General features: G+C 42.5%; 1 protein-coding gene and 1 long non-coding RNA gene across 5 annotated transcripts in view; one reads left to right on the top strand and one right to left on the bottom strand.

Moving 5' to 3' along the window:
- The window catches only part of PCYT1B (phosphate cytidylyltransferase 1B, choline), a 129,516-nt gene that overhangs the window by 3,457 nt on the left and 99,394 nt on the right, over positions 1 to 26,665 (top strand). Inside the window, exon 1 of one of the 4 annotated variants that reach the window (XM_025997431.2) lies at positions 25,109 to 25,501. The exons of 2 other annotated variants lie outside the window; for them this stretch is intronic. In XM_025997431.2, coding sequence (XP_025853216.1) covers positions 25,385 to 25,501 — 117 coding nt within the window. In that variant the 5' untranslated portion in view covers positions 25,109 to 25,384. Of the gene's footprint in view, positions 1 to 25,108; positions 25,502 to 26,665 lie in introns of those variants that run through there. One more of the 4 variants, XM_072744503.1, reaches the window with a different exon arrangement.
- On the bottom strand, positions 902 to 17,160 carry LOC112919099 (uncharacterized). Its single transcript, XR_003234813.2, has 3 exons — positions 17,049 to 17,160; positions 10,458 to 10,526; positions 902 to 987 (listed from the first exon to the last, which is right to left on the bottom strand). It is a non-coding gene; the product is annotated as an uncharacterized lncRNA (long non-coding RNA).

The raw sequence follows: 26,665 nt of genomic DNA, 5'->3' as shown, positions 1-26,665 counted from the left end.
TGTGTAAAATCATTTTACACTACTGATTTACCTTCCTCTTCTTCCTCTCTTCCTTTGGGTCATTGAGTAAATTAGTAGCCTAAAATACTACCACAATTCAAATTTTATGAGCTCAAGATCTAATTCTAAAACCCTTGCTTCTTCCACTCCATCCCAGGATACCCTGGAAGGAGTGCTCCTGTGGGCCCCTCACAGAGCCTGGAACAGAGGAGGGGTTTGATAAATATCTGTTGATTGACTGACAGTTCTTTCAAGATGTCACTCATTGGAGTAAACTCCGATTTTCTACAGAGAATTCATGGATCAAAATGAAAACTGTCTCTCATTTCTTCTTTGCCCTTTACCAGTCTTCATGGAGAGAGGAGGGCTTCCTATGTGTGAGAAAAAGATGATTTCCAGGCATTCAGGGTGGGGGCGGGGCTCAGTGCGACCCTGCCTGAGCATTTGGAACCAAATCTGCCCCCTCCTTTCAGAAGGGACAGCTGCCTTCCTTGGGCACCAGTCATAACTGGGGCCCATCAGTTCTTAAATACTACATCGTGCATATCTGCCAGGTACTGTGCCAGTTCCAGGTAATAGGATAGAAGAGAATTTTGAGTTACTTAGAGAAGAATGACACTTGAATTTCTAAATCTTTAGCTGTGGTAGATTATTTTAAAAAAAACAAAGATTTTATTTATTAGAGAGAGAGAGAGAGAGAGCACAACACAGAACAGGAGTCAGGAAACGCAGGCTCCACACTAAGCAGGTAGCCCCGTTGCAGGGCTCGATCCCAGGACCCCGGGTTCAGGACCTAAGTCAAAGGCAGATGCGTAACTGACGGAGCCACCCAGTCAACCCTAGCTGAGGTGGATTCTTGCAGCTTGCTTGAAGCGGTCATATCAAGGTGGATTCCTTTTTAGCAAGAATACAGCTCAATTCCTCAATTTAGCGGTAAGCTTCAAAGAATACGATTGGTCACTTCCTTGTCTTCTGTCAGGAAAATTCCTGGTGTATAAGCCAGAAGCAAAGAAAGAAAAAAAATAATTGAAACAATATAAATGAATGCTAAATATTTAGTCTTCCTTTGGAAGCAATTAAACAATTTGGAACACTCCAAATTTCTGAAGTTTAGATATCTGAGCATCTTTTTTTTTTAAAGATTTTATTCATCTATTCATGAGACAGAGAGAGAGAGAGAGAGAGAGAGGCAGAGACACAAGCAGAGGGAGAAGCAGGCTCCATGCAGGGAGCCCGATGCGGGACTCCATCCCAGGACTCCGGGAGCAGCCCTGAGCCACCCAGGCATCCCTCTGAGCATCTTTTAAAGCCACTAAGGAAAAGTAGATATTGCATCTTTACTTTTTGTTTCAAAACACAATGAAAGCTTCCTTCCTTTCCTCCATCTGTAATTCCTTCACGTTACAGCAACAGGCATGTATTTGCACAACCTGCAGCTAACTCAGCACAGTCTTTGTCTCCTTTGGCAACTATACGATAGACTGACCCAAGGGTCCCATGTCCTGTTTACCCAGTCAGTAGATCTATAATCACTGCCATGGGATGCTCTGCTGAGAGTTCTCACTCTGAAAATTGACAGATAGTGCACACGCTCCATGTCTGCTCCAACTGAATCTGGGTTTCTAGAGGACACTAATCTCTCTCCTTAAACTATAGATGCCCACCCACTGTGGTCCTCTAAGCAAGCTCTGACTATTGTGCATCCTGGAAATCTTCCAGCTCACCAAAATGGCTCAATTAGCACACAAAAAGATGGGGAGTGAGTGGTGAAATCTGTGTCTGCTGAAACCTGGGGGTTCTTCTGGTCTTCCCAGTACTGGAAACTATGAAAAGAAAAGGAATCTTACTGCCCTCTCTTATTTTTGTCCTTTATTCTCAGGGAGTTGGAACTAGCTCTCATATGCTTTGGAGCAGAGGATATACAAGAACTGGCACAAGTTAATCTTGCCTCATTCTTGCAATGAGGACTTGTAATGTGAAAACGTACTCTCTATTTCAATCTTGCCCAGGTATTAGAACACTTTTTTTTAAATTTTAACGTTTTATGGGCAGCCTGGGTGGCTCAGCGGTTAAGCCCCGCCTTCAGCCCAGGGTGTGATCCTGGAGACCTAGGTCAGGCCCCCTGCATGGAGCCTGCTTCTCCCTCTGCCTGTGTCTCTGCCTCTCTCTCTGTGTGTGTCTCTCATGAATAAATAAATAAAATATTTTAATAAATAAAACAAAGAAATTTTAACGTTTTTAATTTTTTTAATTTCTATGCTCAATATGGGGCTTGAACTCATAACCTCGAGATCAAGAGTAGCATGCTCTACTGACTGAGCCAGCCAGGTACCCCTATTAGAGCATTGTAAAGTTCTCTTTGACTTTTCATGAACTAGAAATTTTCTCTCTCTTTCTCTCTCTCTCTGTCACATGCACACACACACATGCACACACACACAGATACACACATGGAAAGAGAAGAGAAAGGAAAAAAATGGAAAGTTCAGCTCAGGGTGAAAAGAAAAATATCATCTGCTTCAAATCTTCGGTTCCATTAAGTCTTAAATAAAAGTACAGAAGAATTTAAATGATAGTTCTTCTGAAAGCAAAGACGATATGATTAGTTTTTTAATAGTAAGTATTTACTTAAAAAAATCAATCCTTAAGTGTTTGCCCTACCTATATATTCTTGCTCTGTATATTCTTTGAGAGTGTGGACTATCACATTCATCTTGGATGCGTGGTTCCTGCTGCACTGTAGATGCTTAGTATAGATTTGTTGAATGAGTGAAAGGAAGTTAGATCCCTGTTTATTCTGTATCCTCCTTGTTCAGGGAGACTCCTGAGTTTGTTCATCTAAGAGCAACTTTAGGTGGTCTGGGAGGACGAATGAATTTCAACCCAGCCTTTGAGGCATGCATCATTGTTGGGTAGACCGACTTCAGCTTGACTCCAGCCTCTAACCTGAGTGACTTTATAGTTAACACCTGCAACAAAGATGTAGCGATCACTGTTCACAGGGCTCTCCACCCCAAATCCTGCCAGGCTCCTAGGCTTGCTGTAGGCTTACGATATCTGTAGGCCAGGTGGGATCTGCTCAGCGATACCAGAGATGGCAGACGCCACCCCTACAGTTCTTCCTCAGCTTCCCCAGAACTAGATCCGCCCCCAAGAGCCACGGGTAAGACTTGTGTACAAATCTCCCGTAAATTCCTTTCCATGTGGCTACCACACCTTTCCTTGAGATGGCAACTGAAGGACTTCTGTAAATATCATACAAGGAATTCAATACAAAAATGGAGAATTAATAAAAGAGCTTTGTAGAGTTTTCTCTATTATACAAGGTAGGAGAGTTATAATCACCAGGAAGCACAGTAAAAGTCTTCTCACCATATGCAGTGGGGACCAGTAGGTTAGTTAATTGAAAGATAAAATGTTTCTTGGGGCACCTGGGTGGCTCAGTTGGTTAAGCCTCTGCCTTCAGCCCAGGTCATGATCCCAGGGTCCTGGGATTGAACCCACATCGGGCTCCCTGTTCAGCGGGTAGCCTGCCTTTCCCTCTCTGCCATTCCCCCTGCTTGTTCTCTATTTCTCTCTCAAATAAATAAAATAAAATTTTAAAAAAAGAAAATGTTTCTAATAAAAATTTGTTTTAAAAAATAATACATTAAATATTTTGTTTGAACTTAAAATAAATATATTATGAATTTGCCAATCCTTTCATTGGACCACTGATTAGAACTCTGCATTGTCTTTTTTTTCATTAGGCATACACATATGCAATATCTATGATTTCCATTTTTGGTTTATCCTAAATGAAGTGAAAACTCAAGATATTTTCAAAACACTGAGTACAGAATCATAGATTTGGGGGGATCCTAGTTCGGATCCTAGTTCCCCATCCCTTACAGTTGTCTGGGCCTCACCTAATTCAACAGCAATTTTTTAAAAAAGATTTAATTATTTATGCATGAGAGACACACAGAGGGAGGCAGAGACACAGGCAGAGGAGAAGCAGGCTCCATGCAGGGAGCCCAACGTGGGACTCGATCCCGGGACTGCGGGATCACACCCTGGGCCAAAGGTAGGCGCTAAACCATCAACAGCAATTTTTAAAAGCCACATGACTGTTTATCTTTCCAAAGCAATTCAGCTTCTTAAAAATAACTCTTTTTTGCATCATTTTTATCAGTTACATAACATTTAATTAAATTGTATCATTGTAACCACAATGGGCATAAATAGATTTGGGTAGAAGTTCAGTTAACTCTTGTAAAATGTAAAATTCAGCTGTTCAGAGCTAAAATACCCAGGCATTCTCAAGAGTAGCCTCCTACTAGATAGAAGCATTCAGAGTGCTATTAGGACCCTTGGCGGAAATGGAGAGCTCTGGTTAGTTCTGCAGGTTGGTTAACTCGGAGGCTAAGGCAATCACTCCTATTCCTCTTTAGATATAAAAGATTAAAAATAATAGTAATCAGAGTAGGAAGGATATCTTTTTTGTGTTTGTCTTCCATGCTTCAGGGGTACTGCATTATTTAATGAGTACTTCCTTTGTGATAGACACCCAGGTGATTCAAAGAGCCAGTGTTTTAAAGATATAATCCACATCATAAAGGGTATAATTTATTGTTTTTTAAAGTATATTCACAGCATTATGTAACCTTCCTCATAGTTTAATTTTCGAAGACTTTCATCATCCCAGCCAAAACTGTACTCATTAGCAGTACCTCCTCTGTCCCCTCAATCACCCCAGCATCGGGCAACCACTAATCTACTTTCTTTTATGCGGATTTGCCCATTCTGGACATTTCACAGAGGTAGAATCATACAGTATGTGATATTTTGTGTCTGGCTTCCTTCACTTGGTTTATCTTATCTTTTTTTTAAGATTATTTATTTATTCATAGAGACACACAGAGAAAGAGAGAGAGAGAGGCAGAGGGAGAAGCAGGCTCCATGCAGAGAGCCTGACATGGGACTCGATCCAGGGTCTCTAGGATCACGCACGCCCTAGGCTGCAGGCAGCGCTAAACCGCTGCGCCACCGGGGCTGCCCTAGTTTATCTTTTCAAGGTTCATTCATATTGTAGTATGTATCTGTATTTCATCCCTTTTTATGGCCAAATAATATTCCATTGTATGGATAGACCACTATTTGTTTTGCCATTGACCAGACAGTGGAGATTTGGGTTGGTTCCACTCCTTGGTTAGTGTGAATAATGCTTATGACATTTATGTACAAGATTTTTGTGAACATGTTTTCTTTTTTAAAAAAGATTTATTTATTTGAGAGAGAAAGAGCACACACACACAAATGCAGTGGGGAGGGGCAGAGAGAGAGGGAGAAAAACTCAAGCAGACTCCCCACTGAGTGCGGAACCTGATATGGGGCTCGATCTCACAACACTGAGGTCAAGACCTGAACTGAAATCAAGAGCTGAATGCTTAACCAACTGTACCACCCAGACACCCTATGAACATATGTTTTCAATTCTCTTGGGTATACACCTAGGCATGGAATTGCTGGGTCAAATGGTAACTCTATTTTTAATTTTTCTTTTTAAAAAATGTTTTATTTATCTATTTAACAGCAAAAGAAAGAGAATACAGGCAGGGGGAGTGGGAGAGGGAGAAACAGGCTCCCTGCTGGGAGCCCCATGCAGGCCTCGATCCCAGAATCCTGGGATCATGACCTGAGACGATGGCAGATGCTTAACTGACTGAGCCACCCAGGTGCCCCTATTTTTAACTTTTCTTAAAAGGATTTTTCAAATTTATTTATTTGAAGGAGGGAAGGGCAGAGGCACAGAGGAAGAGAAAATCTGAAGCAAACTCCCGTTGAGCACAGAGCTCAATCTCACAATCCATGAGATCATGACCCGAGTTAAAATCACAAGTTGGATGCTTAAATGACTGAGCCACCCAGGTGCCTCTCTATTTTTAACTTTTTGAGGAACTGTCAAACTGTTTTCCAAAGAGACTGCACCATGTTACATTCCCACCAGCCATGTATGAGGATTCTAGTTTCTTCACATCCCCACCAACATTTGTTATTTTCCATTTTCAAAATCATAGCCATCCTAGTGGGTGTGAAGTGGTATCTCATTGAGGTTTTGATTTATATTTCCCTAATGACTAATGAGGTTTAGCATTTTTTTCACCTGTTTATTGGCAATCTGTATATCTTTTTTGGAGAAACGTCTATTGAAATCCTCTGCCCATTTTGTTTTGTTTTGTTTTTAATTTTTTATTTATTTATGATAGGCACACAGTGAGAGAGAGAGAGAGAGGCAGAGACACAGGCAGAGGGAGAAGCAGGCTCCATGCACCGGGAGCCTGACGTGGGATTCGATCCCGGATCTCCAGGATCGCGCCCTGGGCCAAAGGCAGGCGCTAAACTGCTGCCGCCACCCAGGGATCCCCCTCTGCCCATTTTGAATTGTGTTGCAAAGACCCACTTTTGCCTTATAGCGAAGTTTCTCAACCTTGGCATTATTTTGGGCTGGATAATTCTTTCTGTGGAGAGCTTTACTGTGCACCTGTAGCCTGTTTAGCAGCATCCCTGGTCTCTACCTACCAGATATCAGCATCCCCCAAGTTCTGACAATCAAAATTGTGTCCAGGGGTGCCTGGCTAGCTCAATCGGTAGAGCATGCAACTCTTGATCTCAGGGTTGTAAGCTTGAGCCCCACCTTAAGTATAGAGGTTATTTAAAAATAAAATATTCTTAAAAACTGTGTCTAGACACTGCAAAATCACTCTTGGGGAAGGGCACAAGATCTCCCCAAGGAAAGAACCACTGCTCTAAAAGACCCTCCTGTGGAGCTAAGAAACACACAGAAACTTGACTGAGTTTTAGCGGAATACTGGAGGCAGAAGCCTGTCTGAGTGGCTGTGAGTGATGTAAGAAAGTGGAGAGACCCTGGAGGTGTGAACTGATCTTCCCAAGTCTGGTTGATGGGTTAATGAACAATATGAGAGACAAATCAAGGTTACAAATGAGAATTAGGTAACATTATGAGATAAATAATGATTTGACATAATAACACGAAAAGAGTTGTAAGTTTGTATATGAAAAAAGTGTGGTACATCTAGAACTATAGGATCCATGAGAAGGTGAATTTATTTGTGACCGTCTCTGGAAGAAGTGTCATCCCTTGATGGTCCTAAGCATGAAACATAAATGACCATTAAGTGGCCTTTCCCTATTAGCCCTTGGCTTCATTTCACTGTTAGTCTCATCTCCTAGTGGAGATGTGCACATACGTGTCTCAGAGAGAGGTTGCTGGGTGGCAAGGAATGGTACCCACTAAGCTAGCTTTTACAGTAGGGGGAATGCAAAGGTCTATCTAAGAATCCACAGAAAGCTGAAAAGCAGATCTCAGCAAGGAAAGAAACCAGAACAGCTTGAGAAGATCTCAGAAAGTGTTATTTGCAGGCATATTTACTCTAATCCCCTAACCTACTCAGTCTCCATCTCTTATTTCTAGTTCCTGAAAGAGGGAATCTGAGGATCTGAGAAACCACTCAACCATGGCCATGGCTTGGCTTCTTAATCAGGTGTCCCAACCCAATTCCCTGGGCTGCGAGGTGGGGTAGTTTTCATAGAAGGGGTGGAGTGAGTTGAGGGAGAGGTAAAATAAAAGGAGCTACCTCATAGATGCTTAAGCCATTCTACCACCATACAGATTTTTTCTCCCACTTTTTGTCTTCTCAAACATCTTTTCCCCATTGCATCATGAAACACACAACACATCTCACAGACATGCCTTGCTATTGTTTGCCAGTTGAATACAGTTACCGCCATTTACCTATGGCATTTTGGTCTGGATGTCAAGTATCTTGAATTTTCTTTTTTTAAGTAATCTCTACACCCAATGAGGCTCAAACTCATGACTCGAAGATCAAGAGTCACATGCTCTACTGACTGAGCCAGCCAGGTGCCCCAAGTATCTTGACTTTAAAGGGGGGATGTGGAAAAAAAAGGGGACGTGGGATGAGTGGGTGGCTCAGCGGTTGGGCGGCTGCCTTTGGCTCAGGTCCTGATCCCAGGATCCAGGATCAAGTCCCACATTGGGCGCCTGCATGGGGCCTGCTTCTCCCTCTGCCTGCGTCTCTACCTCTCTCTCTGTGTGTGTCTCATGAATAAATAAATAAAATCTTTAAAAAAATAATAATTGCATGGTAGGCAGGTGTCATCAAAACTAAGATAAACTATTTTAACAAGAAAAATATATCTGTTTGGGGAGTAATGCCTGAATCCCCTTCATCTCCCCCATTGGCATCACAGTTGGGAATAAAGACGACTAAGCTGTTGAGAGGTGGTACATCCTTCCCACTAGTTAATAAAGTGATGCCCTGCCTTCACAGCCTATTAATTAAGAAGGTAATCAGTGCATGCTTCAAGTTTGCTATTTGAAACTCAAAGGCAATAAAATCAGAACACTACTCAGATTTTTTTCTCATAAAGAAATGAATAACAAATTAGGGCCACAGAGCTGGAGTAATCACATTTTGAATGATTTCTCCTGAGCATGCCTTTAATAACCTATATCTGTTGGATAACAAGAACAAAGAAAGGTAAAGTTAATTATCTTGGAAAAGCTTCGTCAAGGAGTTTTGGTCACTTTAGCCCAGGGTTTCCCAACCTTGGTACTAATGATACCTGGGGCCAGATAATTCTTTGTCGTGGGGAGCAATCCTGTACGTATAGTAGGATGTTTAGCAGCATCCCTGGTCTCTAATCAGTATATGCTAATACAAGTGCCCCATCCCAGTCTTGACAACCAAAAATGTTTCCAGACATTGTTAAATGTCCTCTGTGAAACAAAATGACCCTGTGATTAAGAACTAATGAATTAAGGCACCTGGGTGGCTCAGTCAGTTAAGTGTCAAACTCTTGACTCTGGCTCAGATCATGATCTTGGGATGCTAAAATCGAACCCAACTTCCCGCTGCGCTTGGCATGGAATCTGCTTGAAATTCCCCTCTTCCTCTGCCCCTCCCCCAGCTCGCCTGTGCACATGCTCACTCTCTCTGAAATAAAATCTTAAAAAAAAATTAATGAATTAACCACATACATTCCTTCCAGGGTCCCTCTATAGCTTGTTCTTTTAAGCCCTTAGAACCAAATGCTTTATACCAGGGCCATTTACATTTTCCAGGGAATTATTATTATTATTATTATTAAGATTTTATTTATTTAGGGACGCCTGGGTGGCTCAGTGGTTGAGCGTCTGCCTTAGGCCCAGGGCGTGATCCTGGAGACCTGGGATCGGGTCCCACATCGGGCTCCCTGCATGGAGCCTGCTTCTTCTCCCTCTGCCTGCATCTCTGCCTCTCTCTCTCAGTGTCTCTCATGAACAAATAAAATTAAGAAAAAAAAAAAGCGCTCAACCATTCAGCCACCCAGGTGCTCTTCCAGAGAATTATTTGAAAAGAGATTAACTGGATCAAAATTACTTGTCCAAGTGACAAGAAGGGCTCCTTGCATTTCTATATTGAGAGTAGCAAACAAAAAGAAAGGAAGGAGGCCTAATAAAGTTATCTAAGTAAAACACTTAGCTAAATACTTATATTTAATCCCTACAAAAACTGCAGGGGCATAATTAGCCTTATTTTTTTGGTGAGGAAACTGAGGTTTAAAGAGGTTAAGTAATTTGCCCAAGAACACACAGTTTGTAATTTAGTAGTGGAGCTAGAAGTCTGATGGCAAATTTGTACCTATTTGCATATTGCCTCATTATATGCACTTAAAGTGTTAGATATCTAATAAGGCTAGGTGACCAATTTTTTTAGTTTATTTATTTTTAATTTTTATTTAAATTCTAGTTAGTTAACATACAGTGAAATATTGATTTCAGGCATAGAATTCAGTGATTCGTCACCTAAGTGCAATGCCCAGGGCTCATCACAAGCCCTCTAGAATCCCCACCCCCCACCTAGCCCATCCCCCACCCACCTCTCTCCATCAACCCTCAGTTTGTTCTCTATTGTTAAGAGTCTTTTGTGGTTTGTTTCCTCTCTCTCTCTCCTTTTTTTATCGTTTGAAAAATAACATCCTTTGGGGTGCCTGGCCAACTCAGTTGGTAGAATATGTAATTCTTGATTTCAGGGTCATGAGTTCAAGCCCCACGTTGGGCATGGAGCCTACTTAAAAAAAATTTTTTTTAATTAAAAATACAGCTTTTGTTAGAGATACTTTCAAACATATGCAAAATTAGACAAAACAGCATCTTCCCATTTCTGGTGTTCATGTATTTGTCACGTAGCTTCAACAATCAACCTAGGACCAATATTATTTCCTGTAGAGCTTTTCAACCTTGGCTTTATTAACATTTGGGGCTGGATAATTGATCTGTGTATTATGTGTGCCCAGTACACACACAAGACAAGACCAAAGCTGAGTTCTGGCTGATTTGACTGGTAAAAGTACATTGAGTTGCTTTTGGATTCAGACAGTTTATTACTTACTTAGTGAAAGACATGTAGCCATTTGGTGCCAGCTTCCTGTAGTTCTTGACCCACACACCAAGGACAGCACTGAAACAAAAGAGGCCAGATGACTTCTAGACTCCTGTTGCTGAGGAGCCTATTATAAATGGCAACTAACTGGTTTTCTATTCTGCAGTGCTATACAGAGGGGGGGGGGGGCAGGGCAGGAAGCCACATACCTCAATAGAACCTAAGAGGCAATTAGCAACTACCTCATGAGGGGTGCCTGTGTGGCTTAGTTGGTTAAGCATCCAGCTCTTGATTTTGGCTCAGGTCATGACCTCAGGGTTGTGGAATCGAGCCCTAAATTGGGCTCTGTGCTAGGCATGGAGCCTGCTTAAGAGTCCCTCTCTCCCTCTACCCCTGCCCCCTGCACACTTTCTCTCTTTCCAAGATAAATTTTAAAATCTTAAAAAAAAATTTTAAAAAAGGGGCACCTGGGTGGCTCAATTGTTTAAGCATCTGCCTTTGGCTAGGGTCATGATCCCAGGGGGTCCTAGCATCAAGCTCCGCATTGGGCTCTATGTTCAGTGGGGAGCCTGCTTCTCCCTCTTCCTATGCCTGACTCCCCTGGCTTATGCTCTCTCTGTCAAGTAGATAAATAAGATCTTTGAAAAAGAAAAAAAGAAAAAGAAATTGCCTCATGGGAGTCTCACAGTGGAGATAGGGAGGTAAGTGGGAGGTGGCCTCTAAGCAGCTCTTAACAGGCCTCCTCCCTCTCACATTCCAGGAATATCACAAGGCATTCTGCCAACATTCAGATGAGCTGAAGATGGCAAAGTTCAAGTCTTTGCCAACATGAGCTATGTGGATGCATTCAAGGGTGTCAGGGCAGAGCCATTCTCCCACAGTCGAGGGCTATCTCTGTGCATTGTAGGAAGGTGCTCCAGTAGATGCCTGGAGCATCACCCCCCAAGATGTGACAACCAAAAATGTCTCCAGACATTGCTAAATGTACATTGGGGGACCAGGTTGAACCCAGTTGAGAACCAATCATCTAGAGCCCTAACTGCTCCCCACACCCACACAATATATTTCATCTGCAAATACTTCACTGTATATTTATTTTTTTAAGATTTTACTTATGTATTTGACAGAGAGAGAGAGAGAAAGCACAAGCAGGCACAATGGCAAGCAGAGGGAGAGGGAGAAGCAGACTCCCCGCTGAGCAGGGAGCCTGCTGTGGGACTCAATCCCAGGACCCTGGTATCTAAACCTGAGCCAAAGGCAGATGCTTAACCAACTGAACCAGGTGCCCCACACTGTATGTTTCTAAAATAAAATTTAAAAAATCATTATACCTGAAACATTTAATAATAATTCTTTTATGGCATCCAGAAACTGTTCAAAATTTTTTTTAAGATTTTATTTTTAAAAAAGATTTTATTTATTTATTCATGAGAGACACACAGAGAGAGGCAGAGGCATAGGCAGAGAGAGAAGCAGGCTCCATGCAGGGAGCCCTCCATGTGGGATTCGATCCTGGGACTCCGGGATCATGCCCTGAGCCGGAGGCAGACGCTCAACCACTGAACCACCCAGGCATCTCTATTTTATTATTTTAGAGAGTGTTTCTGTGCATGTGCAAGTTGGGGGAGGGGCAGGCAGAGAGGCAAAGAATCTCAAGCAGATGCTGTGCCCAGCATAGAGCCCCATGAGTCTTGATTTCACAACCCTGAGATCATGACCTGAGCCAAAACCAAGAGTCAGACACTTAACTGACTGAGCTACCAAGGAACCCCAAAGCTGTTCAAATTTCTCATTGTTTCATACATGTAATTTTTTTCAGTGTTTTGAATTAGGATCCTAATAATATGGGGCATACATCACATTGCTGTGACTGCTGTGTTTTTTAGATTTCATCTAATACATAGATGATACATAATTCTGCAATTTTTTTTTCATCCCATAGAGCTTCCTACAATCTGGATTTTGCTGATCACATCCCTGTGGTGTGAACGTACTCCTTTATCCCTTCTGTATTTCCAATAAACTGGTCTTAGATCAAGAGGTGTGATTGAAGTCAGGTTCTGTTTGCTTGACAAACTATTTGATAGGTGGTATATGTACTTCTTTCTCTCAGGAGTGTATAATATTTGCGGTTGTCTTTTTGTCATGTTAGTAGTGGTTGATGCTCAGTGCCTAGATCCAATCATTCATTAGGGCTTATAAAATAGAGTGATCCAATCCATCATGTTTTTTATTACCTTCATATTATCATTACAAGATGATGCACTTCTCTTTACTACTTAGTCACTCAGAAGTACATTTGTATAGAAAAGGTAAGATATATGCCTGATTCTTTCCCTCTGACTTCCATTATTCAAAATAATGCGTGTGATCTCTTGCATCCACCAATGCAGACAACTGAGGGTTGTTTGGGATTTTGTTCAATAGTATTATGAATAAGTGGATTTATTTTTTTAAGATTTATTTGTTTATTTTAGATGGGGGGAGGGCAGAGGGAGAAGAACAAGCAGACTTTATGCTGAGTGCAGAGCCTGACCAGAGGTTTGATCTCATGACCCTGAAAGCATGACCCGAGCTGAAACCAAGAGTTGGTCGCTTAATGGACTGAGATACCTATGTGCCCTTGAACAGGTGGATTTAAACATATTTGATGGATTTCGATCCACTGCAATTCTCATCCTTATTGATGTGTAAACTTTTCATCTTTGGCTGACAAGAATCTCTCCAAGTTGGTTCCTGAGTCCTTTTCACAATTTCTGTCCTTTTTGACAAAAGGATAATAAAACTTATATATTCACATCAGTATTTTTATCTTCAGTTTTGCTCTATGATAGTGTTACTCAAAATGTGGGACTTAGGAGGCACCTATACCAGCTGGAGAGAAAATCAAAATGATGGGTCTTCCCTGGCCTACTGAATTAGAATCTCTGGGAATGAGGCCTGGGAAACTAGTTTAACAAATTCTCTGGTGATTCTTATGCATACTAAAGTATTAGAAACTTTGCTCTAAAGAACTGACCTTAGAGCCTTGGGGTCACCTTCCTCACTAAAGATCTCTAGCCTTTCAGGAAATTTTTGCTAGAGTAGGCCACCTCTCTGTTCTTACTAAATGCCAACAGAGGACACAATCATCCTCGAAGGTTATTTCTGGTACTTTTGAAACAACCTAAAGCCAACTGATAGTTTGATAGGTGAATGGTAAATCTGGAAATCTGGTTAGTACCTCTTTGGATCCAAAAAATACTGATTTGATTATATAAAAACTGATTTTCTTATTTTTAAGATTTTATTTTTAAGCAATCTCTACACCCAACATAGGGCTCAAACTCATAACCCTGAGACCAAGAGTTGCATGTTCCACCATCCCACAAACTGATTTTCATAAGTAGCCTTATAAAATGACCATGATGAAAATTTCAAAAAGAATTATTCCAAAAATATTTTAAGCAACTGGTAGTATTATATATGCTTGGGACTGCCATGGTTTTAAATAGTTTATTTTTTTAATATTTATTTATTTATTCATGAGAGACAGAGAGGGGCAAAGACATAGGCAGAGGGAGAAGCAGGCTCCCTGCAGGGAGCTCAATGCGGGACTCGATCCCAAATCCCAGGATCATGCCCTGAGCCAAAGGCAGGTGCTCAACTGTTGAGCCACCCAGGTGTCCTGGGACTGCCATGGTTTAATGAGAATGGTTTTGTTCCTTTAGAATTCCTACCGTTAAGTGGTGTGGTGAGGTTATCTAGGCTACTTTGCAGAAACGAAAGATTATTTTTCTTTGGAAGTCGGCTTATCTCACACTTGCTTATGAACTTTCTGAAGATTATTTATTCTTGTGGCAAGAATGGGCTTCTGTAGAAACACATTGACTGTATATAGTTACTGTCAAGCACCGTTAGTGAGTTATTCCACAGAGTCCCTCACCTGGCACTCAAGTAGAATAGGTGTTTAAAATGATTGCTTTTGGTGGCAACTGGGTGGCTCGGTCATCTGAGTATCCAACTCTTGCTTTCGGCTCAGGTCATGATCTCATGGGTTGTGAGATCCAGCTCAGCATCTTGCTCCACGCTCAGTGTGGAGTCGGCTAGAGATTCTCGCCCTCTCCCTTTGCCCCTCCCCCTGCACACAGGAGCTCTCTCTCTAAAAATAAATAAATAAATCTTTAAAAATGATTGCTTTTGGAGTATTGAAGGTTTTTACATAATCGCCTTCTTGGGATACAGAAACTAATAGGGTTTATTTCTCTTGATGCAAACAAAATAGACATTTTGGAAAAAAGCCTAATGGTTGAGGATCAAAACTTAGGTCTTTTGTTTTAAAAAAAGATTTATTTATCTATTTTAGAGAGAGAGCACACGTGAGTGGGGAGACGGGCAGAAGGAGAGGGAGAGAAGGAGACCCCCACTGAGCATAGAAATGGATGCGGGGCCTGATCTCACAACCCCAAGATCATGACCTGAGCCCAAACCAAGACTCAGATGCTTAAGTGACTAAGACACCTAAGCACCCCCAAATCTATGGTTTAATAAAGCCTCTCATCAGCTCTGCTTCGCTTCACCTCTGTGGCTCTCAATTCTTTTTTTGGTTATTTTTATTTTTTATTTTTAAAGATTTTATTTATTTATTCATGAGAGACACACACACACACAGAGGGGGAGAGAGAGAGAGAGAGAGAGAGAGAGAGAGAGGCAGAGACACAGGCAGAAGGAGAAGCAAGTTCCATGCAGGGAGCCTGACATGGGACTCGATCCTGGGTCTCCAGGATCAGGCCCTGGGCTAAGGCAGTGCTAAACCGCTGAGCCACCCAGGCTGCCCTGGTTCTGTATTTTTAAAAGTCCTAATGCAGCCCATGCCAATAAGGCCAGAATCTCTAGGGAGTGGGAACCAGGCTTCTGTGGTTTTGAAAGCTCCCTGGGTGATTGTCATGTGTAGCCAAGGCTGAGAATTTTGCAAAGTGAAGGAGAGGATGAGAAACTTAAGACATGAAATAAGACCCCTCAAATGTCAGGCTCTCTTCTTTCAAGAATAAGATAGTAAATATACTTGTAGGCTATTGGAAAGATCGCTTCTCACTGGCACCACCTGATATTATTCACAGATTTACATTTCACCCACAGAGAACATGACCTGGCGAGTCCCCTTCTGTTTGTATTATGGAGAAAGAACCCACCTGATGCTACTTTGGGGAGGATTTATTAGAGCATGTGGAGACATCATCTTCAATGAGTGTTTCCTAATGACATCCTCCACTGGCACCTCCGAAGGAGTCAAATATGAGACTTATAGGGGCTTAATAAAAGGTTTTATCTAGCTAGGCTGTATCATTAAATGTCAAACTAAGTGAAAAGCTTTCAACACGAAGCTATCCAAAGAGAGCAGAGTGAGCAGAGCATGGGAAATGAACTACAGACACAGCATACAACAAACAGAAGTCCAACAGGTCTGAGTTTGAAACCCAGCTCCGCCACTGACCAGCTCTGTGACCTTGGGCAAATTAACTTCTCTCTGCACTGATTCTTATCTGCAAACCTGGCACAGTGCCTGTACTTGACACAAAGCAGGGTTTCACAAATTACTATGTTTTAAAATTATAGGCAATGTATCGTTCAAATATCTGGAGGTAAGATACCTGGTCCAGCTCATGCTAAGGAATGTGTGGTAGACAGAATAATGGTCCCTATGAAGATGTCTACATCCTAATTCCCAGAACCTGGGAGCCTGTAACTGTCTTACTTGACACTGCAGAAGGGATTTTGCAGATGTGATGAAGTTAAAGATCTTGAGATGCAAGACATTATCCCGTATTATCCAAATGCCCAGTGTAATCACAAGGGTCTTTTCAAGTGAAAGGGGCAGGCAGGGGAGTTAGAGATGTGATTATTGAAGCAGAGGCTGCAGTGATGGGGTTGCTGGCTCTGGAGAAGGAAGAAAGAGGGCTGTGAGCCAAGGAATGCAGGCAGCTCTAGAAGCTACAGAAGGCAAGGGAATGGACTTTCCCCTAGAGCCTCTGGAGGAAATGCAGTCTTGCTGAGACATGGATTTTAGCCCACTGAGACCCATCTCAGACTTCTGACCCTCAGAACTAAGATAGTACATTTGCGTTGTTTCAAGCCATGACATTTGTGGTAGATTGTTACAAGAGCCATAGGAAACTAATTCAGAGGATGAAACCAAATCTCTCTCTTTTTTAAAGATTTTATTTTTTTTTAAGATTTTATTTACTTATTCATGAGAGACAGAAAGAGACAGAGACATAGGCAGACAGAGGAGAAGCAGGCTCCATGTTAGGAGCCTGATGTGGGACTCGATCCTCAAACTTCGGGATCATGCCCTGAGCCGAAGGCATGACGCTCAACCACTGGGCCACTCAGGCATCCCTAAAGATTTTATTTTTAAGTAATCTCTATAACCAATGTGGGACTTGAACTCACAACCCTGAGATCAAGAGGCTCACGCTCCCCCCCCTACTGAGCCAGTCAGGTGCCCCCAGACCAAATCTCTCTCTGGGCAAAGATTCTGGGTGCAGATTTTGCAAGATGAAGATTTCACTCTGGAGTCCATGCCCTTCAAAATCAGTTAGTAAAAAGCCCAAGGTTTACCTGTGAATGGATTTACCCATCCTGGTCAGATGGCTTTGCTCACTCACTTGCCAGTCAAGTGCATTTGCAGGACATTCGCAAGGCACCGGGCACAATCCTCAGGACACTGCAGTATTTGCTGCTGTAGTGGGAAACTGCCCGGGGGCAAAGCAAGAAGGAAGGAAACTGGTTTCAGCATATCAATAGCCAAGTAAGACAACTCTTTAGGAGTATCAGAAGTGAAAGGGAATATAAGGGAAGGGAGAAGAAATGTGTGGGAAATATCAGAAAGGGAGACAGAACATAGACTCCTAACTCTGGGAAACGAACTAGGGGTGGTGGAAGGGGAGGAGGGCGGGGGGTGGAGGGGGAATGGGTGACGGGCACTGAGGGGGGCACTTGACGGGATGAGCACTGGGTGTTATTCTGTATGTTGGTAAATTGAACACCAATAAAAAATAAATTTATTTAAAAAAAAGGAGTATCAGAAGTGTAAATTTGGCCAACTCTTCTGGAAGACAATTTGATAATAGTATCAAAAATCCTGTACAAAAAACTTTGAAAATGCAAGTACCCTGACTCACCAATTCTACCTGTAGGAAAATTTATGGACAAACAGCATTAATATGCATAGCCCTCACCTGCTTAAAAAAATTCTTCCATAGTTACCATAATTACTTACAGAATAACATCTGGGGAGACTGACAGGTGCTAGTAGGGCCTCCACTCACACTCCATAGGTAATTCCGTCTGGCAGGTGTTTGTACTGACCGTAGCTTGGTCTAGACTTGAAACTGTATCAGATTAAGCTTGATGGTCCCCAAGCCACCTTTGGTAAATTTGATCTTTTTCATGATAGTCACTGAAACAGTGATTGTAATTCACACTTCCAATGTTCGATCATTGCCTGCCCATGAACATTTATTACAAACTATCATCCAATTTTGTGGCTTAAATTAAAAATTTTCTATGTGTAATTGAGCCATTAAGTAGGGGAAGGTTACCTCTATTTTTACTTATCCACTGACGTTCAGACAATATGTTTGGCATGAAAAATTGTGGATCCAAATTAAACTGAAATCCAAGTGGGGAATCTTTATTCATTTTTTTTCCTGTCGTATCTGTTTCAGCCATATGTCTGGACCCAAACCCCATCAAGAAGAGACCAAAATTTACACAATATTCTTGAGTATGATGGCGGCTGCATTTGGAGTTTTGATTAAACTGCGCTACATGTGTGATTATTACTTGTAAACAGATGATTAGATATTAATTAGACAATAAGTGATTGTAAAGCACTTAGAAAATAAAAGTGTTTATAAATACCACCAAGTAATAGCAACAATAATTCTTTACTGACTACACAGCTGCTAATGTCAATAAGAATGATTTATTCCAGCTAAGGGCACCTTTAATTTATGCAAAAAAAGCTGCTATCATATCTGTTTTGCTATAGCAAAACAAAATGTCCTCTACTTATAGGTGATTTTATCCCCTATATTTTATGATAAAATTATCTTAATACAAGATAAATACTTCTCATGTCAGTAAAAACAACTTACCTCTTTAGGACCGTCTAGAACACAGGCACAACCATTGGGGCATGGTGTCTTTGAATGCTAACAAATGGAGCTCCTGACTGCTCATCTCTGACTTACATCAAATATTTATTTCTTTTAAATATAAGGTGTAAGATGACATTTCGTTAGTGGCATTTTCATTCATGGAGGAGGTTGGTCACGTTGGGTCTGTGCAGCTGTTCTCTAGTCCCTTAACACTTAGGAGTGCCTGGGTGGCTCAGTGGGCTAAGCATCTGCCTTCATCTCAGGTAGTGATCTCAGGGTCCTGGGATGGAGCCACGGGTTGGGCTCACTGCTAATCTGGGAATCTGCTTCTCCCTCTCCCTCTGCTCATGCTCCCTCTCTCTCTCTCTCAAAATAAATAAATAAATAAATAAAATCTTTTAAAAAATAAAAATAGGGGCACCTGGGTGGCTCAGTTGATTAAGTATCTGCTCAGGTCATAATCCCTGGGTCCCTGCTCAGCAGGGAGCCTGCTTCTCCCTCTCCCTGCCACTCTGCTGCTTGTGCTCTCTTTCAAATAAATAAATAAATAAATAAATAAATAAATAAATAAATAAATAATAAATAATAAATAAAATCAACAAACAAAACTGTGCTTAGACTCAATACATTTTGGTCAAATGATTGAGCCCAAGTTAATTCTTTTTTAGTTATGAGAGAGACCAGAAAAAGAAGAAAATCCACGTTAAGAATAAAATAAAGCACTTTCATTGTATCTTCTTGGTTTTGTTTTTCAAAAAATAAGCTTTGAATCTCTGACTACTTTTTATGTCCATTATTTTCCCCCTAATGGCCTGTATAGGTCGTGGACCTGTATCAGCCTGCCTCTTGACCCACTGGTGAATCTGGAAATGCATCTGTGTTTATTTTTCTCTCTTAAGTAAATGCAAGCACCTATGGTGAGTCCAGGTCCATGATTTTAGAGACAGGAAATGAAGTGAATGAATATAAGTGAAGAGTGCTTCATGTTACATGAATTCAATAGAAAAGCAGTGAAGGGGGTGTTTGGGATGATGAAATATGCATGAGGTAGCTTAGTAGCCTTGTTAACAAAGCAAATATAGCTAGATTAAAAAGTGATGTAGTGCAGTTTGGTGGAAAACAGAGTTGAACTTTGATTCAGGAGACCTGGATTCAAGTGGTAGTTTGGCCCATTACTGTGTGACCTTACTCAAGACACTTAACCTCTCTGATTCTGTTTGCTCATTTGAAAATTTTTAGTATTAAAACCTGTCCATCTTAGAGTGCTATTATGATATAATTCAATAGGTAAAAGCACCAAGTGAGAGGTAAAATGCTTTACACTGGGGAAAATATTTTTATTACCATAGTTTTCCCAAAGTAGGTGAAGAGGATTTATGCCTGGTTTCATTACTTAGTATGGTGAAATATTCTTTCTGATTTATGTTAGGTTTTAGGTCCAAAGCATAAGCCACATGTGGAAACCTGGGAAGCGGTTCAAAATAGAGCCATAGAAGTGACAAAATTCCATAGAAGGTAATAATGGTTTCCGGGAAACTCTAAATTCTGTCAAATTTACCTTGCTTTTTCAGTCTCCTTTCTTGCTTTGTGTTAAATTCCTTATTTGGTAAATCTGAGGCAGTGAGGAAAAAATGAATGAGAAAGAAAAAAGAAAGGTGGAAGAAATAGTGGAGCCAGGATTGATGGTAAGGAGGAAAGATATAGAAAGAAGGAGGTTTTACATATGGCATTCTTGATAAATATTAAGAGCAGTATCATATATGTAGGGGCATACTAACTGTAGTTAAATAATTTTTAAAAAGATTTTATTTATTTACTCATGAGAGACACACACACAGAGGCAGAGACATAAGGAGAGGGAGAAGCAGGCTCCCTTTGGGGAGGCCCCATGCGGGATCACTACCTGAGCTAAAGGTAGACACTCAACCTCAACCACTGAGCCACCCAGGTGTCCCAATAGGTAAATAATTTAAAGTTACCAGTACGGGTTGAGCTAACACTTTTATCCAATGTATATAAAATTTCTAACAGGATGACCAGATTAGAGATTGGAAAATAAAAGGGAAAAAAAAGGTATTTTTAAAGAGAAAGCTTAAGTGTAATGCCTACTTTAAAAAAATAGGCTAATGGACATTTACATAGGATGTTATGGCTCATTCTCATCCATATGAGGATATAAAAGGTATTTTGCCATAAGAAACAGATATTAACACTCTGTGATGGGGCACGGAAATAGTCTTAGTGGGAGATTTCCCAGAAGCAGATCCTGAGACAAAGATTCAAGTTCAAGTAGTTCATTTGGGAAATGAGTCGAGGAGACAGCTACAGGAGTGTGGGCAAGGAAGACAAGGCAAGAAAGGCAGGCAATGGAGGGTGCACTGTCAAGCCAGCTACCACTCTGGCAACTGGAACTTAGTCCCATTGGGGAACCCTGGGAGTCCATGTGGAGCATAGGATTCAGGGTCATTCCCCTTGAGGGCTGAGAGCAGTGGGATGTTTATACTTTCACTCTTGTCAGTCACTGGTTGAGAGCTCTTAGGGATGTGGGCTGCTAATTTTCTGACCCCTCAACCCTGCCTCCTTGGTGCTGCTGGTGGGGGGTCTCCCAGGGCCAGAGGAAGCCCTCAGACAGAGGGACGCATTTGCTGGCAGGTGGCAGTGGGCCACCTGTTGTCCACCACAATGAGGACTGGGGAGATCGGGCTCAGACAGCTTCTGCTCTTTCAGAGAGATTTAATTTAAATTTCAGAGAATTTTAGTTCTTCCTGCAGATCTTTGGGAATGGTGTTTTCAACAATTTGATGTTGTTGAAGTGAAGAATGCTTGTAGGGGGAATAATGTCATTTGTAGGTCCCTTCCAAGCTGATGTGAAGATTGATCGCTATGGCTTGGTTTCCTCATCTGCAAAGTAAGGCCACTATTTGTATCTGATTAGGTGTCGTGGGTCTTATAAGCATCCCCTAAGTACCAAGCATAGTGCTAAGAATGTAAGCGGTCCCCGACAGATGGTAGAAATAAAGGTAAGAGTGCTTGTGAGGGGCAGCACTGATCTGACAAGTTCTCAACTAAAGCCATACCCTGCTGGCAGAAGGTATGAGACTTAGGACCCCTGTCCACAAATGCTCCCTGGAGATTTTTCTCAACAGCCTACCTCCATCCAAAACATTTCCTCTACTTCGACTAATTGGAGATAGGGCTCCTCCCAGCTTCATTTCCTCTCACTGAGTCCCTGCCTCTTTGTATTTGGTCAGGTGCTAATGTCTGTCTGCCTCACCCTGACCCCATACCCAGCACTTCATAACTTTTTTCCTGACTATAAGGGTAATATATACTCATTTTTATGGGCAAAAAATTGCCCTTAATCCCACACTTCAAAGATGTCATTATTAACATCTTGGTGTATTTCCCACCAGTACTTTTTCTAAGCAGGTACATATCCCATAATTGGGATCATTTTTTGGTATCATATTCTGTGGCATGCTTTTTCCACCTGACGTGGTACCACGTTCCCATAGCATTAGACTTTCTTTGAAAACATGACCGTTAATGCAGGTGTAATACTATATGAATGTATCTTGTTTAACCATTACTCCTATTGCTATAAGTTGTAAAATTGTTTTTGCCAACTGTAAGTAATTCTGCATTAAGTGTCTTTGTACATAATTATTTGTGTACTTCTCTGAGTATTTCTTTGGGGATAAATTCCCAAGGGGAATTCCTAGGTCAAACGGCATGAACGTTCTAAAGGCTGTCAGCATGTACTGACAAATATCCTCCACAGAGTTTTTAACAACATTAACGCATGTATAGGTTTGAGTGACCATTATATCAGGACAGGGAACAATTCCATCATCCCAATAACTTCCCTTCTGTTATCCCTTTATAGCCAACCCCTTTCTCTTGGCATAAACCCTGGAGGGTTATGGGATATTTAATTCCATACTGTGGAATTAACTGGTCATTCTCAGCTAATCACCTTAATAGCAGTAGGAAGTCCCCAAGTTAAAATAACTCCCACCAAGACCCCGCTAGACACCAGATCTCTGTAAAATAGGCAGGTGGACAGGTGAGCCTCCTGTTCTAGAGAAGGAATTAGAGGACCAATTAGGAACCAGCTGGCAGCTTGGTGGCCCAGGACCCAAGGAGGGTGAGGGGGTGAAGGGCTTTCCAATGAGACTGTGTGGCTCTAGACAGTGGTTCTCAAACTTTAGCATATGGCAAAATGCCTCTAAAGCCTGGAGATTTTATTGAAACACAGATTCCTGGTCTCTACTACCTGAGTTTTCTGATTCAGTAGATCTGGGGTGGGGAGTAGGAATTTCTGACAAGTCTCCAGGGCTGCTTTTGCTACTCCTTTGAGGACTGCCACCACGAGGCAAAGGAAATACTGAGATTACATGAACAATATCACGCCCATATCCCCCAGCACGGATGGAAAGGACCTCCTAAAAGTAATGGAGGGCTTGGCTCTGCCAGCTTGAAGGACTTGTTAGAGCTAAGCTTGCAGCTTGAGGTGTTTTGTGTTTCCAGGAGGGCAGATAGGGCAGGTAGGAAGTGGGCAGGACAGCCCTTTTTCAGATGACCCAGGTCACTGGAATCCTTACATTATTGGAGGTCTCTTAAGCATAGGTAATAACGGCGACGTCAAGTGATGTCATTCAACGTGCCAGGATCTGTAACCATCAGACTGTAAATCTATGCTGCAGGACCCATTTTCTTTTTCTTTTAGGGCTAGCTCCCTTTGCTTATTCAAGGAGTAATGAAAACGAAGCCCCTTATATTAGTATACCACATTCTAATTTACAAAGTGCTTTCACATGATATTTATTTGATCTCCCAAGTTCTGTGAGGGAGGCAGTGCAGTATTTTTATTCCATCCTTTGGACTACTGGTTCTCAAAGTATGGTCCTTGGACCTGCAGCATTAGTATCATCAGGGGAACTTGTTAGAAATGCAGTTGCTGGCTCCATCCCAGACCTACAGAATCAGGTCTTGAGGGGCCAGTAATCTGCATTTCTAACAAGCTCCCAGATGATGCTGATATTGGTGCTGCTGGTCCTGGACCACACTTGGATGAAAACCACTGGTATACATTAAAATGAAAGCCCTAGGGCAGCCCTGGTGGCTCAGCGGTTTAGCGCCTGCCTTCAGCCCAGGGTATGATCCTGGAGTCCCGGGATCGAGTCCCATGTCAGGGTCCCTGCATGGAGCCTGCTTCTCCCTCTGCCTGTGTCTCTGCCTCTCTCTGTGTGTGTGTGTCTCTCATAAATAAATAAAATCTTTAAAAAATAAAATAAAATAAAATAAAATAAAATGAAAGCCCTAGAAACCCAGGGACTTGTCTTAAGAGAACTCCTACCAAGTTCCTTTTTCTACACTACTGCACCTGCTACATCCCGGCTCCTCCCCAACCTCCCCTGCAAATCTTTCCAATCCCCGCAACTCTGCTTTTAAGTTTGAGGCTCTGGGCAATTACTCTAAATTGCAATTTCCTCACCTGTGAAATGGGGCTAATAATAGGATCGACTTCTTTGGGTTCAAATGAAGATTAAAATCTGGGTAAAGTCCTTAGCACTGTGCCTGTGCTTAATAGATGCTAGCAATTACCATGAGTTTTATTAATGTTACTAACAGTGCGGTATTTCATTAGAACGAATACCTTTGTAAATGTTTGAGTGTGTGTCTTTAGAGCACCCCTCTTAAAATGGGAGATATTCATGGATGATTTAGACATTAAGGCACGTCATCACTAAGCCCTCAACTGGATGGTTTCTGTGACTGCCGTGAGCACTTGGCTGAGAGCAGCGTGCTTAGGAAATGGCCCCCACGACTGGTAAAACGGGAGCAGAAGAATAAGAGACCAGTTTATGGAACAGTGCATTGAAAGGCAGACAAGGGCAAGAAGGAAGGGTCCGTTGAGGAAACTCTGAATGGCCGGGGAGAGGGAGAAGTGGCCGCGGGAGACAGCAACTGGGTGGGGGGGGGGGGGCAGCCCGAGGCGGGAGGCAAGTTGTCAGAGAGTCCACCTCCTTCAAATTGCTCCCAGGGCAGCCCAGGGGTAGGCTCTGGGGCTACCCCAGGCCTTGGACAGGGGCTGCCAGTGCGCAACACGCAGGTACGCACAGTGAATGCCCCGAGAGGCCCTCCGAGGCCAGCTGGCAATTGAGGGCACCTGCTTTGTCTTCAGGGTGACTCTTACTTAGCAAAATTCTGACTCTAGCACATCAAACACCCTTGCCAGGGAAACATGCCAGGGACGTGGGCCTTCCTTATAGCGCGGGTCTGTTACGGTCCTCGCCAAGCAGTCCCGGGCTCCTCGGGAAGCGGGTTTCTCTTAGCTGGGCAGCGCAGCGCGGATTCCTTGCCCCGTGTGGACAGGGACCTTTGCAACTGAATTAAGCAGAAGAAACAAAAGCAGCAAGTTCGGGCCCCGTGGGCACGGCCGGCCAGCCAATGGGGCCCGGCCGCTCCCCGGCGGAGTGGTACTATGATGACAGTAGCCAACCAGCGCGCTCCATGCAAATGAGGTACTGTATCCCGCACCCGCCGCTCCAGTGCCGTCTGGTTGTTATAGTGATAAACTGAGGCCTTGCCTTTTTGGCTTCTCCGAGAAGGAATCGGGCGGGGGTCAGGGGGTAACCTCTTCACTCCCCCCCCCCCCCAGGGGAGACAGAAAGAAGGGGCGAAGAAGGGGGATGGGTGAAGAAGAGAGAAATACGTGACAAAGAAAACATTCTCTGCCTGGGAGGAGACTCACAGAGGGTGTAGAGCTGGAGGGAGCATTCGCTGGCCATGCCAGTACTTACCACTGATGCTGAGTCAGAAACAGGTATCCCAAAATCCCTTTCCAATGAGCCTCCCTCAGAAACCATGGAGGAAATAGAGCACACATGCCCACAGCCTCGACTGGTAAGTAAAGACAAAGGATGCAAATGTTATGCTTGGCTATGGCACAAAAGAGTTCCTTATGCGCCTGCAGCCAGCGAGGAAAAACGATGCTTGGAGGATTTTCATGTAAATGAGAATGGAGCTACTGCCTAATCCTTCTCAGCTGTTTATACTTAGCTTCTATACCGGGGCGCTGCTCTCAGCTTACAAAGCATTATTGTATTGGCTGGGTAGGAAACGGGCTGCTTGGGCTATGCTGTTTTTCTGCCTTGGGAGGAGGGGATGGCCTTTTTCCTTTTAGGTGTATTCTCGTCTGAAGAAAAAAAAAAAAAAAAGAATCCGACAGTGCGTTTTAAAATGCTATTTTTCTCTGCAAAGCTTGAGACGAGTCCGTTGTTAAGTTCTAAATTCTAGCTGAGAAATGATTTGGTGCCCAACTCGTTTCGGTGCCTAATGGCAATTTTGGAAAAAACGAAGACGATATGGAAGCAAAACTTCCCCGTTTGTTTCAAGACGGCAGAATAAATAAGTAGAAGAGTCCCTCAGTGATGTAGTTAGAAATAAGGTGCATTTTAAAGGACTCCTCAGCATTTCCGGACCGTGCTGGGAGGGTTGGTCTTTAGGTAGTGGGAACCTGGGGGAAGCTACATTCACTACTTAGAAAGGGGTTGCATGCCTTTAATAACGCAAAGTGTGGGAACCAGGCACTCTGAGCTTCCCTCCATCTCAGTGACTGCTCTCCCAAATGTGATCAGTTTCTCTGCCAAGGGCATGATTACTTAAGCAGGTGTGAAAGATGGTTCTCAACCACCTCAGTGTGTATCCTGGAGGAATCAAAACCACCAAGTGGGTTGTGGGTTTTCAGTGGCCTGAAGTCTTCTGAAACTTGGAGAGACCTCTCTTTGAACCCTCAAGTCTAAGTGGCACACTAGTTAGAGCTATCCTTTTTGAGCAATTTCCCCCAGTTAAGAGATGCCATATTTTGACTGGATATGGAATCTGACCCTGGGAAGAGGTTTTTTAAAAAGTATTTTGTGATGTAGCATTTTCTGTGAATTCCCCGAATGAGGGCTCACAGATTCCAAGGCCAGCCCATCATGCATCCATTATTTCTTCAGAAGGGTTACAAAGGTTCAAAGGCCACCTTAGAACAACTTCCTAAAATATGAAAACAAAGGAAGTTAT

This window comes from Vulpes vulpes, chromosome X (genome assembly GCF_048418805.1).
Source record: "Vulpes vulpes isolate BD-2025 chromosome X, VulVul3, whole genome shotgun sequence".
In the NCBI taxonomy this organism is placed as follows: Eukaryota; Metazoa; Chordata; class Mammalia; order Carnivora; family Canidae; genus Vulpes; species Vulpes vulpes.
Note: the sequence above shows the minus strand (reverse complement) of the source record. Positions and strands in the feature narration are given on the sequence as shown.